The sequence below is a fragment of the Phallusia mammillata genome, chromosome 1 (genome assembly GCF_965637545.1).
Source record: "Phallusia mammillata chromosome 1, kaPhaMamm4.hap1.1, whole genome shotgun sequence".
NCBI lineage: Eukaryota > Metazoa > Chordata > Ascidiacea > Phlebobranchia > Ascidiidae > Phallusia > Phallusia mammillata.
Window position 1 is genome coordinate 8953016 of NC_137252.1, and position 16891 is coordinate 8969906.

Here is a 16891-nt window from a genome sequence, read left to right on the forward strand (position 1 = left end):
CTGTGCCATCTTTCTTACGACAATTTACATAGTAGGATTTTAGCTATTCACAAGGACAAGGCAAACCTCAGGATCCTTGTGGCTTCATACCAAACCCGTTACCGAGTTTATTGTATAACAGCATGTTGCCATGAATCATAGCCGCGTTGTTTTGAACATCTGTGCCCAGCAGCGGGTCGCCATGCTACTAGCCCTTATATGTCATAAACTTGTCACATTTTGTCTACTTTCTCCTTAACCTGAGAAGAGCCGGCAATTAGATGCGTAATAGCTTGCGTCGTAATATCGGGTTACCCGTGGTTTTCCTAAGCCACCTACGAAGCTGCACGGAGGCCTGCCTACAACTGCATTTATGGTATCGTTGTTGTGTTTTAAGAGCAGATTGTTTTCATATCGTTATCTTGCTAGATTTCTTTTGTGCTATACGTGTATGGTTGTAAAATGCTGAAAACTGGAACTGGAACTCATGCTCAAAATGTAAATTTATGTTCGAGTATTCAAAATCACGAAAAGTTGATTTTGTTTGTTAAAAATTGTTGCTATTTTCGCTTTACCTAAAACGTTTTTTTTTTCAAAATCTCCTTACTGCGCAACTCAAACTGTGGTTGTTTTGTATAACCAAACGCCAAAATAACAGCCACAAGTCGTCAAGTTGAGTGGATACCATAACTAGCGTGGAGTTATCAAGGTTGATGGTTTTAATCCTGTCTCAACCATTTCAGTTTCCCGAAACGAGAAGGTTGAGCGGCATAGCCCTAACCCAGTGGAACCCGATATGTAAACTAAACGAAACTCGAAAAAAATATTGTACGGGGTTGCAATGAAACAGGCAGTTTGGCGACGGACTCATCATAATATGTTCGGGCATTGCTCATCCACCCTGGATTAAAATAAAACAAATCAACGGCAACGCGTATAACTCGAAAATTGATAGACCATTTTCAGTTATCACTGTTTATAAATGACTTATTCTCTGTTTTGTGTCAGTTCTGTTCTGTTTTTACCCTGTGTGGTGTTATAAGAACGATTGTGGTGGGTATAGTGTTACATTACCCAGTTGAAACCACCCGGAATCAGGCGTTGAAATGTCGATGAGTTGTTTATAATGCCAGTTGAGCAAGAAAAAAGCCTATAAAATATGCCTGACAACTAGGGTTGGTTCGGATATCAATAATTTCCACTATCCGGATAACGGATATATACGGATATTTTGAATTTAGCTATCCGTTTAACCGGATAATAATAAGTCTATTCCAACATCATTCAATTGTGGCGCCGATTTCGTTTTAGTGTTCATAATTGTCCAGCATATATTAAATTTACGCATTTACTGCTTATGGGACGCCGTTTTGAAGACAAACAAAAAACTTGCAAGATAGCTAACTTGCGGCAACTTAGTTACTTGCGTCGCAAGTTAGCTATGTTTCGTTGCAAGTTACCCGGTGCATTGTGGGAAATTCATATCAAAATGTATGGAGATGTCCCACAATGCACCGGGCCGCAAACATTGTTACTAAACGAACATTTTTTTTCGTATCTAAAAATTTATCCCTCCGAGCCAATCACCTTACAATAGATGTATTTACCGTTTCATTAGTGTGACGTAAATTTTCTTGTGAATTTGAACATTAGGGAATATGTAGGATAAACATAAAGTCGTTCGTTGCATCCACCACTGCACATTAACTGCGTGTTTTCTAAAATTATGTTAAAATGCATTAAACGCTTACGCGGCACTATTCTTTTGTTATCCTGTTAACCGACACAAAAATATCCGGATATCGGATAACAAAAAATCCTTCGGTTAATCGGTTAACCGGTTATCCGATATCCGGATAATTCAACCCTACTGACAACAACACTATATTTATTCTCCACAGGTTCCAGTACAAGTGGGACGACCGCTTCATCCCGCCGCATGGGGGCGACAAAGGACGCAACAAAGGTCGGAGAAAAATCGCGCGAGAAAAGCAAACCGTCATCGACCAAATCAACGAGCTCAACGACGTCATCTAGTGGCCGAAGTACGTCGGCAATCAGCCGAAGACAGAAAGATGCTGGTACGTTGTCAAGATAAGTTACCTAAATTAGATGTTGTTCTTCTTTATAATGCTTTGCAATAAGATTTAATGAATAAAATGAATGAGTATCACTATTATCAGTTTCCTTAGTAACAATGTTGCATTTTTTGCATGTATTCTTTTCGCGATGTGGACACATATTGTTTTTCCTGATTTTTTTATTGCAAATTTGTAAAAATTAAAAAACGTAACAAAATAGTTTCTTGCTAATTTGTGAAAATTAAAAATGGAAAGTAATTACTACAGAAGTAAAATACTTGCGACTTAAAAATGTCAATTGTCACAGTGAAAAGAATGCAGATGTTTCGTAACTTTAGAAATACTTTTTTTTTGTCTTTTGCAATGATTCCACTCCCAACTGTTTTGAATGCTAGCATAACTGCTATGCAAAAGATCAGTTTTGCTGTTAAAACATAATCTTTACCTTTTTTAGGTTCGAAATTAAAATCCGAGGTCGACAAGGTGGCGCTAGAGAGCAAAATCAAGGATTTAATGTCTCTGGCAAAAGCGAAAGACTCTGAGATCAGGTTTGGCTGAAAAATTTTTCCTCAAAATTTATGTATTGTTTTTTACATAATTGCATGTTTATCGAAAGCAACAACAACATCACTTTTAGTTTCCATCTTTACAAACATTAACAACCTATTTACGTGGTTATTGCTTCATTTGTCAACATTTCCAAAGACTTGTTTGACGTCAATATTATGTGTTCCTAATACGTTCAGTTTTAACCAATGTGCAAATTTATGTTTTTGTTTTACTTTCAGCTCTTTAAAGTCGAAATTGGACCAGATGATGCATCTTCTCAAGCGTCAGCAGGAGGAAGAGGACTTCGGCGTCATCTCCTCTTCATCCCCGAAACTTTCCGCATCCCACCCTCCCTCCTTCACTTCACTGGTGAAACTTTCATCCGAGGAAGGCGGGAGCCATTCGGGAGAAGAATCCCCGACGTCGATCGGTGATATTCAGAACGAACTTTCAAGACTGCAGGTTTGTGAACTAAAATATTTTTTGAGCACTAGCAGTTATGGGTGCAGGTTTTGCTAAACTGCACATGTGGGAACGAGTTATATGTTGTGATATCTCCACTGCAAGCCTGCGTAACGGTTTTTATGTATTTAACTTAGGTTTGTGAATTGATTTTTTTGAGCAGTAAGGTTGCTGGATTTGGAAACCTGTACAAATAGGAACAGGTTATATGTTGTGATATCTTCCTTGCAAGCCTGTATAACGGTTTTCATAGATTCGACTAAGAAACTGATCATGTCATTTCCCAAGGTGCACTTTACTGTTGTATCCAAAAACAAAACTGTGCTTTTAGTGCTTACAATTTGGTTTTAGCCTTTATAGTCGGATCCACAGTTTATTTGAACTATGATTATGTCATACACAACCAATAGATAGAGGCTTATATCGACTGCTTTTTACCAAAATGTACCAAAACTTTTTTTTGTGAAACGATAACCAATGAGAACAAAAATCTAACTTTCTGATTATCTTGCTGCTGTTGATTTTAAATTGCCAACTGAACCGGCATTTTGGGACGTGTTATTGCGTAGATGTGTTAACTATTAAATAATGTTTCTATTACTCTGTATATGAATCTAAAACCACTGAAGGTCTTTCAGTTTTGCAATAGATTTCAGTTTATATGATTTTAGCTTACTTTTCCCCGCTTTATGATCTACCAGTTTATCCAAATTAAACATTTCTCTCTGCAAAAGTCAGTTTTGGAGTTTGTCAAAAGCATACCGCATCGTTGTAAAGTGTATTCAGTTGATTCTTACCTTTATGCTCGTAAAAGTATCAAATTTTACTTATTCGGCATTAAAAAAACTGGAACAAAAAACGCAGTTAGTAATGCAATAACCGTTTTTGCGCAACACTTTGGAAAACTACTACCACACCCGCTTTCTATTTGCACGTCAAATTGTGTTTGATTCAACATCTAGGATCACCTTAACAACACCAATTGACTCAGGAAACAGCAACCTCGAATTTTATTTGTCATGATGTAACAACAATGTAGACCACGCGCCGGTAAACGCTCATTTCCGAATTGTAGGAGTTTATTTGATGCCATTAAGTTATTTACCTTTATTGCCCGAATCGGACATTGGACTATGCGTGCGTTTTTATAGCTGCAGCGTTTGAACTGGGACTTGCATCATTTTGCATTTCTAAAGCAAGACCCAAATAGCTCAAGTAAATTCAACGACGAGAAATTACTTTTTCCTTTCAATAGAAAAACTATTTTCCAGTTCAAAGCGGGTGATTCTTTTTGATTGGCTAAGTCTAACTGTTATCATATTAAAAACAATGTGTATTTTGTCAGTTGTAAACGATGCAAAGTATACGTGCATTGTTTAGTGCACAAAGCTCATTGGGAACCCGTTTCAAACTTGCATGTAACAAGCCCAAGTCCACACCATTTGTTAATAATTCTGCGTACTATTTGCAGCATATAACACTCGTTGCAGGGGCGTTTGTGTGACCAACGCTGCCACTTAACAATCAAGCACCCTCTTGATAGCAGGACCACGGCATGGTGTTTGATCGGACCCCTTGTTTGTCGCCCTTGCTCAGCTGAAGTACCTTTTAAGTGCTCGAATGCAGTCCCTGTCTTTTTGCTTGGCTTTCAATGGCACGACCAAGTACCACGCCACGCGTAAATTTAGCTGGATTGCTTAATTAGAATATAGGGGGATTACCAAACGAGTAGTCACAGAGCATTTGGTGTAAAACTTTTCGAGTGAATACTTAGCTCTTAGCTCGTTAACATCACATTGTCATGTGTTCCATTTTGTTTCTTTGTCACAAGAACACGTGTTTCACGACGAAACATGTCGGAGCCAACCAACTATAGGCTTAAACGAATTACAGGTTAAGCAACCTTCTTTTACTTTTTGTAAAATACTGGTTAATTATTTCATTTAGTGCGTTTTATTGTCCAACGCAATCGTCAGTTAGATTTGTAATACATCAACAATACGTGACATAAAAAGCGCCATAAGATTTGAATGTCCAGAGATGTAAATATCTTTATTGTCATTTTTATCGAAAAACCACGTTATTTATAAAACAGACAGCGGATATATCCTAATGAATAAGCTTTTTAATGCAACGGTGACTCGATGGGAACGTTGTGAAATCAAACCTGCCTTGAATCGATTGGTGTTTTCGAATCTACCACCTGCGCTCAGACACCCACACATAATATCAACACCACAAAACGCAACATCATCACATCACACTCCTAATTGTATGTCATACATTATATCTCGCTATCATATCGCTTCTGCCGTGTCTAAAGGTCGTGTGAATCGGATTGAAATCAACTTTGTGACTTCAATTCCCCACTATCCCATACCACAGTGTGTCACGAGCATGTTGTTACGCGAAAGTGAACCGACCTGACCTCTACCCTCAAAAGGTCACTGACCCCGAGTAACCCAACACGTGTTTCTCACGCCTCGACGACGTATCTTGTTGTTCTCATTCTGTAGTCCGTTTCGTTTCCAATTACCCGACCCTTAGGTTTGCTCCCTTATTCGGAAAAACTTAACCCCTATCAGTGAAAAGTTTCTCGTAATACCGATACCACTATATGACGTGTGTTTCTGTGAAACTAGGTGCAGGCCAGTTTGTCGTTTGCTTTCTGTCTAAAAGTGGTAAAGTACACAAAAGGTGAACAGCGAATTTTGGCAAACGCAAGCTTTTTCGCAGACACATGTTGGAGTTGTTTACTTGGAAGGGGCATACCGGTTCGTAATTCTACAGTTTTGCCAACCGTAGCCTTTACTAAAAACTCATCTTAAAACATGAAATGCTTTCTTGAATAGGTACCACAAACTTAAAGATATAATTTAGTCAAGCTATATTATTCTTTATGCCAATAACTCATAGGTTGTCTGAACAACCAATTTGCATGCTTCGATGTCAGTAATTTGTCAATTTTCAGTTTATGTTTTTCGGTGGACCTTGCATAACGTGTGTGTTCGTCATTAGCAAGGTTAAATGTACAATGTACAACGTTCAATTTTAAGTATCTACACCACAAATAAACCTATATTGTGGATTTGTCACTGTTCAAAAAATTCAACGTTTGACATACGCTTTTAGTATAGCATGAAGCAGGGATTTACTGATACGCATTTCGGTGACTTAAACTCATTTAGAAAGATCTTAACATATTTTCTCGATATCACAATCCATTTCCGATTCTCAAATTTCCTTTACGGCTTCAGTTTCATTAAATTGTGTCATCAAATATCACGGGCCATGTTTACGAAACCCTGACGCATCAAATTGGGTCGTTATCGACCGGTAAACACTTCCTGTGTCATTCCGAAGTTTATAACATAGTTTTTCAACGTTTCCTTGCGTAATAAACCGTGATTCCCATAGAAATTGCTGGGTAGAGTATTACATGTTGCCTTTTTTTCTATAGGAGAAACAAACGCTCGTGCCCTTATTTTAAAACGATATGTATTTGCGCAAAACCACAGTTGTATTGCCTGTTATAAATGTGTCCTATCTATTTTAGTTGTTTATTTCTAAAGTAGTGCGCAATAGTGTAAGCCCTTACATCTCAATTACATTCAGAAATGCCCTTTTTGCTATTTTCAGCCCAAACACGGGTTTAAATTAAGTCCCCGCCACCACACATACACATCGAAATTGGCCTTAAGCCTGGTTATTAGATGCTGTGGCGTAAAACGCCCATCGTCTCAATACTGGACTTGGCCCATTGTCATCGATGTATTTTAATCCACATCAAACGGCTTTGTTCCCTGGTCACGTGACCGGCGACACGTCATTCGGGCTTGACGCGTTTAGTTTCTCATCACTGGGATTTCGTATTTTGGGAGCCGGTTTTGGCGATTTGCGGCACAACAACAACAGCTACGAACAAGAAAGGGTTTCGGCACCACGCACAGGTGTTTTTTAGCGTGGGCACCATTAGCTCGTGTTGAATTAATTGCTGTGAAAATTTCGGTATTGTTCGAAGACGTGCTGTTGTCGGTACTTGAGATCTCAACTTAATCACCTTGTTGTGGTGTTTGCGGACGGCGTGGCTAGCAGAAGAAACCTTATGACTCGGCAAAGTCCAATATATTGTTTTTGTAATGATGAGTTGAAGGCAATGCCTAACAACCTAACACATAAATTTTGTAAGTTTTACGATTTTCGCGAATTTATAGATCACGTCCGCGGTTTGCTCGTTCACACGTCGGAGGAATTGTTTATTGCCCCCGATTTCTTCCCGTAAAGCTCAATTGCCTATTTCCCGCGACTGGTATTGCAGCCGTGTGTTGAAGAGCTTTGCGTGATATGCCCAATAATGTGATTGTGTCGTGTTCTTTGCTATAAGGCAGAAATTGTAATGTATAAAGAAAGCCAGGTTTTAGACTTAACTTTGAATCGTCATAAGCAGTTCGTTTGAAGCAGTGGTTTTTTTTATTTTGTATATTGGTCGAGGAGAGTCAATGAAATTGTTTAAAGAGTTTGACGGTTCTTTAAATTTGAAAAATCGACAAAAATGCGGCATAAGGAGTAATTTCTCAGAAAACAATGCAATGGTTTGACTTATTCTTTTTTAGTGTATGAATTCCAATGTTGCTTATTCAAAGCATAATACGTTAACAAATTGTTGTATCTACGAAACTCGTTTTCTGCAAAATATTAGGTGTTTCATTTAGAGTTTACTTTGTAACGTTGTTTCGAATGTCATAAATAAGTTCACCTGCATCAACAACATAAGTTCAAAGAAAAGTTCTGCCTGATTTGGCCGAAATTGTTCGATTTCTTTTTTAGAGGCGGGTCCGGTGCATCTCTAGTAAGAATCACTACTTTAAAGTGTTCACTTCACTCATAAGAAATTAAATGCTCGTATTCCGGGCAAGGTTTTCTAGCATATATGTTAACACGCTTCGATATACATTGCATAAATTTCCATTATATTACATAAAATAATATCAAGACTCGGGGACGAGGTGTTTTGTTCATAAGGTAGCGTGATCTGTTTATGACTATCGGAAGCTAAGAGACGCCAGAAGACCAATTCTGGCCGATCCAACGACGTGCATTGCGGCTTCGCTGCCCGCAACAGTTCGTCAACAGCAACCGGCAGAACCTTATAAGGCCCCAAAAATATCCACCCCAAAGTCGAAAACAATACCCGACTGTTGGACTCTGGTGCTTCTAGACTGTTGCAAGCGTTTCTGCAGCGCTGGTGCAGATCATTGTGCTAGAGTGGGATTAGTGGATTAAAGGGCAAATCGATTTTTCGTTGCAGCAGCGGCACTAGGGATTGTAAGCGAATCCGACTTGGGGTTAATGACGGTCAGGATTATGCTGTCATGCAAGTTCACCGTTTGTCTTCCCTTAAATCCTACAGACGTTTCCTTTGTTTGCTGCTTTTGTTGTCATTATATTGTCTGCAGCTCGTGCAAACACATTAGTAAGTAGTGTTTACAGCAGGCCTGTCTGTAAAGTTCGTTGCAAAAATGCTTTTGAAGGGGTAAACTGGTTTTCAAGCACTTTGTGATTTTTTTACTGTTATTGAATGCATAGGCTATACACGAAGTTCGTTAAACTTTTTGAGCATTTATAGGTTTGTGTGTAGTACTGATTGTTAAAAAACTTTTAAATCGTGAGGTCCGCGTAAGGTTTCTGTCAAAATTGCTTTTAAGCCGGTTTTAGGAAAGGTTTTAAACATTTTAATGGGGGAATCTGTACGCTAAACGAAGTTCGCTAGAAAAACCTTATCAAGCCTTAGTGGCGATTTTTTATACTTAAACAGCTGATAACAATCTAAACGTGCATGATTGTTCATTTTCTGCCGGGCAAGGAGCTGTAACCTTAACACCACATAATGAAAGGATTTAAGGTAATTTTTTGGGTCTTAGCCGTAGAGAGAGGTCACCGAATGAGTTATTTTTAGATCTGGCGCACAACCTGTTTACTTTTGCCTCAGTGCGCACCACCTACCAAGGAGGGGTGTCAAATTAAAAAGCTTTCAACGTTGTTTGTTGTCACTCAAAGAATCGTGCGGTTAGTCGTGAACCTCCGTATGCACGAGGCCGTGTTCGATGTCTCATCAAATCTTGTTTAGGTTTAAGAATGAAGCAATTGTTTGTTGATTTTAAATCTCACCCTTTTTGTCGCCTTTGCCTAATTGTAGATTAGAAAGATAAATTATAATCTTTGAATTTAATGAACACGTTGGGATTATATACTCAAAATTGGTGTTGCTTGGCGTAACTTGCCAAAAGCCTGTAAAATATATCCTTCGGGGTAAACCTACTCAAGGTTGAAAACATATTGTATATTCAACAGGGCGATTACGTTTCAAAAGCAGAGAAATTTTGATTATGAGTTTCTTGCGTCCAAAAACAATATTCGTAAACGACTGTACCAAATTCGCTCGCAAACAAACTTTAAACAGAATAAACCTAGTGGTATTTAAAATTACGCAACCCTTTACGACGGTTTTCAATAACTCGTTGCCGTTAATGCGCAGTAAACAGGCTTAAATCTTTGTTTTTACGGTCTGTGCTACAAGAGGTCACTGTTCGTAACAAGACCCACAATCATCACTATCGTACGCAGCAACGTCTTGCGAAGTACGTCAAACCCTGTGGCCGAGAGCTGGTGTCAAATTTAGGCGTGACGTCATCTCTCTATCATGGTCTCAGATTACGGTCGGTGCCGATAAGTGACCAGGGCTCGTGCGATGTCTCGTATGGTGTTTTGCGAGTCTTGAAAAGGTCCCCTTGTGTTTATAGCCAAAATGTAATTGACCGCGTTCAACTGAGGAAATTTTTTTGTGTTATACTTTGTACCTACTTCTCAGAACATGCGATAAGTACTGTAACCAACATTTTTTACCACCCAAAATACAGATTTTTGCGAATTCAAAGTAAAACGTTTCAAATGCTTATTTTTGAACGCCTCATTTGAGTTTGACGACCTCGATTTGATAAGTAAATTAATAGTTCTTTGTAAAAACTACATTTTTTGGCAAAAATGTGATAATAACATACAATAAACCTCGTTTAAACCGGATTCGGTTAATCCGGATCTTCGCCTAATTCGGACAAAATTTAAAGTACAAAAAATTTGTAATGTGGTAAGGCATTAACTAATCGAAATCGGTTAATCCAGATCTTTGTGTATTTAAGAATTTTTTGGTCTAAACAGGTCCGAAATAACCGAGTTTCACTGTATTTGCTCGTTTTATGATTTCACTTTATTATTCAAAACTAAACAAAGGTTTTCGGGAGATCATTTGTCGCCCTTAAGTCTTACCGCTATCATGCTCGGTCGTTTCTTATCTTTGAAACTGTTTAGTTCTTAAATCTTATCTCAATTGAGGGAGGAGGGTTGGCGTTCGTTTCGTGTTTCGTTTACATCCTTTTGTCGCTTGTTTTTAATCGATCACGGAATGGTATGAAGCAGCGCAAAACTGGTTTGTTCCCTTTAAGTTGACTTCTAAATTATCTGAAATCTGTAAACAATTGTGTTGTACGTTGTAACAGTTCTGTATAGGGTTTAAACAAATCCGTTGTAACTGTGTATTTTTTCTTGTAAGTTTTGCTGTAAGATATGAAAATGATTTTTCAGACTTGTTGAAAGATGGTGGGAGGCATATAACCGCTTTATATAATGTGTTGCTGCCAGACGTGACATAAACAACTTTATTGCAAATACAAATGCCAGAAGAGCTCTATATAGTTGATATAACCGCTTTTTTGCATGGTTTCGAACTAGTTTCGGAGCACGTATAGCGCAGTGAAGCCATAACAGTTTTGTTATTGCAAGTATGCTTTAAAGTTTGCAACGAAAGCCAATAGAAATGTGTGCAGTTCAGTCATTCGTAAGTTTGCAATCTTCACTTTTTTTTAGATGCTGAAACACGCTTTTCTCAAAATATATTTCTTGTGAGTTTTGGACTCAAAGATTTGCGATACCAAGCTTTGCCTATGTAAGTGATTGTTTATAGACGGCCGGTTGGCAAACATGCCGCTCTAATGCGGGTTTGTCTTCCCAGTGTGGTTTACCCCCTGTGGTGTGATTCATTCCAGCCTATTGTTCTATTCGCCTTAGCACCAGGCTTCGTTGCAACCGCGCAATTCCTATTGTGCGTCAGCTTTAAGCTATGCCGATAAGAAATTCAGACATATACCTGAGAAGTAGCGTGATAATACGAATCTGCATTAGAGATTGTGTATACAAATGGTGGTGATGCTCTGATAAGGATAAAGCGATAGTTGAAATGAAATATAATGTATTTACTGTATACAAGCTCTATGGCTTTATTGGGGGGTTTCAATTTACGGTTATACTTTCACCAAATCGCCACAAGAGCATAAATGGACATGACATATGGTTTCTTTCAACGCTAACCATTTCAAGAGCCCGAAAACAGCTAACATTTAACGCAACAGCGGTGCAAATGTCACCGACCTCCACCAGTCAAAGGTCAGAGGTATTGCGCAAAACCGCCATTAGTAAAGCAGAAATATGTAGGCAGGTCAGACCGTTGGACGAAATCGTAAAACCGCCGAGCGCCCAGCGCCGTTTGAAGCTTTACGAGCGTTCACTTGCGTGTTTGTCGTGGTATTGTTCGCCCGAAAGCCATTTTACGACAGTTGGTGGGTCTTCTTTCGGCAATTTACCGCGTCTTGCACTGCTCTTGGACATAGAAGTTTGCCTAAAACGCCGGTGAACAAAACCTGGAGGTAATAAGTCGAGAGTGAGAAATTTGTGGTTTTTAATACATGATGAAGAATATTCAGTTTTAAATATTGGATTATTTTGAAGTGAAAATGGCAAACAGAAGCTTAAGGAAAGGCTGTTGTGCTTTACAGTAGCGGAGTGAAGACTAGATTTTTTTAAAGGTGTTTTATGTGCAAGGTGTCGAAACGTACTAACTATTTTGTTTAAGCTACATTTCGCCAATTACCATTTTCCTGCTTAGCAATCAGATCGCAGATGGTGTGATAATCATAGATTGCTTCAATTTACGTCTCATAGCGTGTCTGCAGTTTTAATGACCTATTCTTACTCTATCGTGAAACCACCCCCCTTCTATTATTCGTACGTATATTGTCAGCAGATATCTCGCTATTTTTATCTCCTCCCATTTCAGTCACACGCGTCATATGTCAATCAACCGACATTTCCCCTTTACTCATATGCGACGATTGACACTTGGGTAGTGGTAGGAGGACTTGCTACCCCGAATCAATACGTAAACGCAATAGCGTGTTTCTCATATGAACGGAAGACGGCATATAGCTTCGCAAGCAACCGCCATTCACCCAAACGACTGCTGACGTAACCGTTCTGACGTCATAGCTTGTCGCGCGTCGTTGAAATATTGCGTCGCGAAATAGCTCGGCAACGTCGATGCTTGTGAAATGAAACCGTTGCCCATTCATTTGCTTTAGCGCAAACATTGTGTAATTCGCGGTTGCCTGTGTTGTATATACAGAGGTTATGAATGTTGTGCTTACGGCGTTACATAACTATTGAGGAGAAACTGTTACCGTATTTTATAGATATGTTAAAAAGGGTTTCTAGTCTAGTATGAATGAATGTATGTGCTTTAGGTTTGTAATTCTGCTTATAATATTCGCTGAGTTACCATGCCATTGAAGAGAAGCGGGTACTGCATCCTAAAGATATGTTCAAAAAGGAATTGGTAGTCGAGCATATGTACTAAAGTGCTTTAGATTTGGGCCAGAGTTTTAAATTCCAGGCGAACGGCTACGAAAAAACGTTGATGATGTGCAGTTGAAGAATTTGAGCATGGAAATTTTCTCCAAAGCGAAATGCATTAGTACAATACCCGACAGGACAGCGTAGCCCACAGGCCGTTTGTTGTGTCTTTGCGTCTTAAAATTGTCGCAAAAACTCCAGGTATTCGGCACACCCCGTCTCTCACCACCCTTTCGCAGGCATTTGTGGCGTGACCCCTTCCTAATGGAGGAAATGCCGCGACCGGATTGTAAATACGATCTACGTTGTTTCGTGATTGTGCTTTCAAGTAGGTAAACCCGAGTTTTTGAAGTAACGAGTTTTTGATTCCTAGCACAAGTGGTTGTTCGGCAGTGTTGCCTCTTGGATAGATTTGATTTGTGAGACAGGTTGACAAGGAACAGACATTGCCGTGTCTCGTTGTGCGGCTTCCGCTTAAACGTTTGTCAAGGGTTTGTTGGATGGCACGCAAAGGGTGGGGGCTTCAAATACTGGGAAATTTTACAGCGTGTTTCTTGTATGGATTGTTGTGTTAAAATTTTCTCATTGTCCAGTATTGTGGAAATGTCAGATATTTGTGACAAATTGCTGTCTAGCCCATTTTACAGATTTGAAGACTTTCTCGGAATGAGTCAAAGCACAAATGACGCACTTCAAAAACGCTCATAAAAATTGCACAATAAAAAAATTTCTACAAAGTGTGGGAAAATGGACGTAATAAAAGCAACGCATGCGCCAGATGCTTTCCTTCATTGGTTAAAAGCGGAAATCTTTGTTTGCATGACTCGCAAAGCCGATTGGTCATTGTCGCAATCCAACGCAACACGTAATAACAAAACGAGCAGTGTACGCCGTTTAACGTCAACCAGTGCCTTAACGTGGGCATTTTATTTGACCAAAGCGCTTTGATGTCCCGATACCGAATCACAACCCAGCCATAATTGCGGGCTCACCTACGCTGCCCAGTCGCCAGTTATAAATTCCGCTGGTCAACCATTCATGAAATCACGTGATAAAAGGATTACGTCATATTGACCTTGTAGCTCTCTGTAATGCCAGACATCCCGAAATTGGGGTCGATTGTGGCGATTAGCTGGAGTCAAAACGGACGTGGTCCTTATGGCGTTGCCCTCGTGTGCGGTTAATAACCGAATACCTGCTCGTATTGTAATTGCTCGCGCGTGTACTGTTACGATGAGTCTGCTCGTGTGGGCGACTGCGTAGGCATGTTAACTAGCGCCGCTTTACCGAATGGATTACTTGTAAGGCGAAATTAGTCGTAGCTGTTACACTTTGGGAAGGGATGAGGCGTAGGATGAGCAACAACGGACAGTTAGTATGGACAATTTAATAAAACTGTGGCAGAGAAATCAAAGACAAAAATAAGAATTAGGACAGAGTGATGTTTACAACCACTGTGTTCGCTTCGTAGCGAGCTGTAAATGTCAAATTTGACTAAAGTTTTATTTACAAAAACAGATACAGGATTCCTTGTAGCACGCTTTAGTTTGAATTTTAATGTCATTTTCTCAACACAGGGCGATTTGTTGGGTGAGGCGCGTCCTCTCACGCTTGTATAGTTTTGTATATCCGAAGTCAGACGGCGTTCGAAGCTGCCAGCTTTGTCACCTGCACACCGACGCGACGTTACAGGAAGGCCCGCCGCGCTTGCGTCCCAGCGAAGTGCGACCTCTCGACCATTTACAGCAGGCGTCGTCTGTCAATTCGCTTTTAACCAAATGCCAAGTTTGTCACCACTCGACAGCGTACGTAGCTGTTGCGCGCACACCGCTATGTTAAACTCATCTCCGTATGTTTGCGTAAGGGGTGTGTATTGAGCTACGAAGCTCGCCTGACGTAAAGGAAAGTCGCGTGAGTGTTCTGTCGCGTGAGTGAAGGCAAACTTGAGGCAAGAAAGGGCACGCACAGTCAAACATATCTCTTATTCAGACTGAGATAGAACTGGTGATGGTGAATTGATCCATTGTGCTGCTTCTCGGCTTGTGGTTGCACAAGAGATAGTCGGTTTTTTTGATAAGACATAGGCGACCGCTCGATAAAGATAGGGTTCTGGTAATTGTTGAAACGATGCCTTGTCCGCTAGTTTAATTGAGTATGTGCTTTACGTTGCTAAGTGATTTTACTGAGTTTTGTGTGTCGGTTTTAAGCTGGTGCCAAACGTGCTTAGGCCAGTCAATCAGAAATTGAAATCTTTTTTGTTTTGTTTTTTTTGTGCCGGTTTGGGATTTTTTCATGTAACCTTTATCGTAGAAAGCCAACGAACACGAATTAGTGCCTTTACATTACTCGTAAAGTTGCGTTTCAGTTCATAAAACATAGCCTACGCGATCACAAAGCATTACAAGAACCTTTGTTTGTTTCTAGTATGCGATTACTTTGTTAATTAATTCACGCTTAAAAAGTTCACTTCGGTCCGTGTTACGGTATCAGACACAATACATCTAAATAGGTTTTATCGCTCTTAAGATACCATTGCTCTCAAACTTACAACTGTTTGTCTAACGATTCGCAAACAAAGATAATAATTCACCCTGGATTCTAACTCTCACCGCTATAGCCGTGCAAGGTCGCTGGTATCGCAATTGTTGCAAATAATATGGGACGATCTCTTATCTCCTCGTAATAGCGGGTTTCGTTCCAACGGCATTGTTGTCGGTCGCCGTAAGGATTATAACCACCATTGTTGCAGACCTATCTTTTTTCGTTCCCACCAAGAAGGCAGTATTACAACCCGACGTTTATAACGCAAGAGCACCATTAGGTTTTGCAGCCAGAGCAATAGAGAGGATACGGTTAATCCCTTTTCGAGCGAGCTTTGGTAGTACAAGTGCCGCCTACGCTTGGTTAAATGCGAGGTAGTTTTGACCACCAGTAAAATAACCTGTTTACTAACAGTGCTAACTTCGCCTACGATACAACTATTAGCGTGGGGTCATATTCTTTGTGTTACAATAGGATTAGCGCTTAGGGTATAGCGCGCAGTTGAAAATATTATAACCCTTAACTGCTGTGATCAATGGCCATCAAACGCACTTTAAACATAGGTCGCTTTGAAGTGATGTGATATCGTCGATTAAAACAAGAGCAATTAAATTGACGCATGTTTGTTGCTGAGTTCGCTTCTCATGTGCCTGTAAGAGGTTTATTGAAAGACACGTGTGTTAGTAATACGTACTGTACAGACGGTTATAGCGAGAGATGCGACCAGAAATGAATAAGGCCGGTTGCTACCGTCGTGAATCAGATCCTACTTTGGTTGGTCATGGGCTCATGACAAGTTCAGAATGGTCTAAGGCAGTTACCATACAGTCAATTTGTTGTGGCAGGATATGTCGACAAAAAAGGTCGTTGTAGTAACTTTGTGGCCTAACCGGTCAGCTATGGCGTTTTCTTCTTGTGTCTGATGCTAAAATAACTTCCAATTACTTCGGAATTATGGGATTGCGAATATTCGTCAATAGCGCAGACTCAAATCCTCGTATTTCAGACGGTTGCGTATTTTCAAAATAGCGCAAGTCACGTTGACTCTGGTATTACACCAGTCGTAAAAATCACCACTATTTCCCGTTTCTCAACACGCGACGGACGCAAATAGCCTATGGACTCGATATCGTTGCCAGGTTTGCGCGGTCATCTAGAGGCGCTCAGACAATTTGGCTGAGTGCAACAGTCCAGTCATCCAAAGGCGACCTGGTTTCACAGCCGATGACCCTCACATCATGCTGCACAACCGCTGTCACATGTTGCCAAGCATCTGAGTGATACGGTGTACTTATGGTCTTGGTTTTGTGAGACAGTTTGTTCAGTATTGGTAAAATAGTATTTAATGAAAGATAATGCGTGTTTTGCTTAGAGTTGCGTTTACAATGCATCAACTGTTATGAAAGTGGTCACTGCTTTGTTACAGGGAATAGCTTTCCAATTTAGTTACCAGGTAACATTCAGGAACTGCAAACAGCTGTGTGTTCTTTGTCCTAATGGCATGAACAGAATGTCTTGGTTAGTTTAGTTATAGTGTTAAT

General features: G+C 39.9%; 1 protein-coding gene across 2 annotated transcripts in view; it reads left to right on the plus strand.

The window, feature by feature from the left end:
• The window catches only part of LOC145238016 (cytospin-A-like), a 41711-nt gene that overhangs the window by 7495 nt on the left and 17325 nt on the right, over positions 1-16891 (plus strand). For both annotated transcript variants that reach the window (XM_080101044.1, XM_080101049.1), the window contains 3 exons: positions 1881-2060; positions 2515-2608; positions 2849-3071. In XM_080101044.1, the coding sequence (XP_079957170.1) occupies positions 1881-2060; positions 2515-2608; positions 2849-3071 (497 nt within the window). The remainder of the gene's footprint in view (positions 1-1880; positions 2061-2514; positions 2609-2848; positions 3072-16891) is intronic.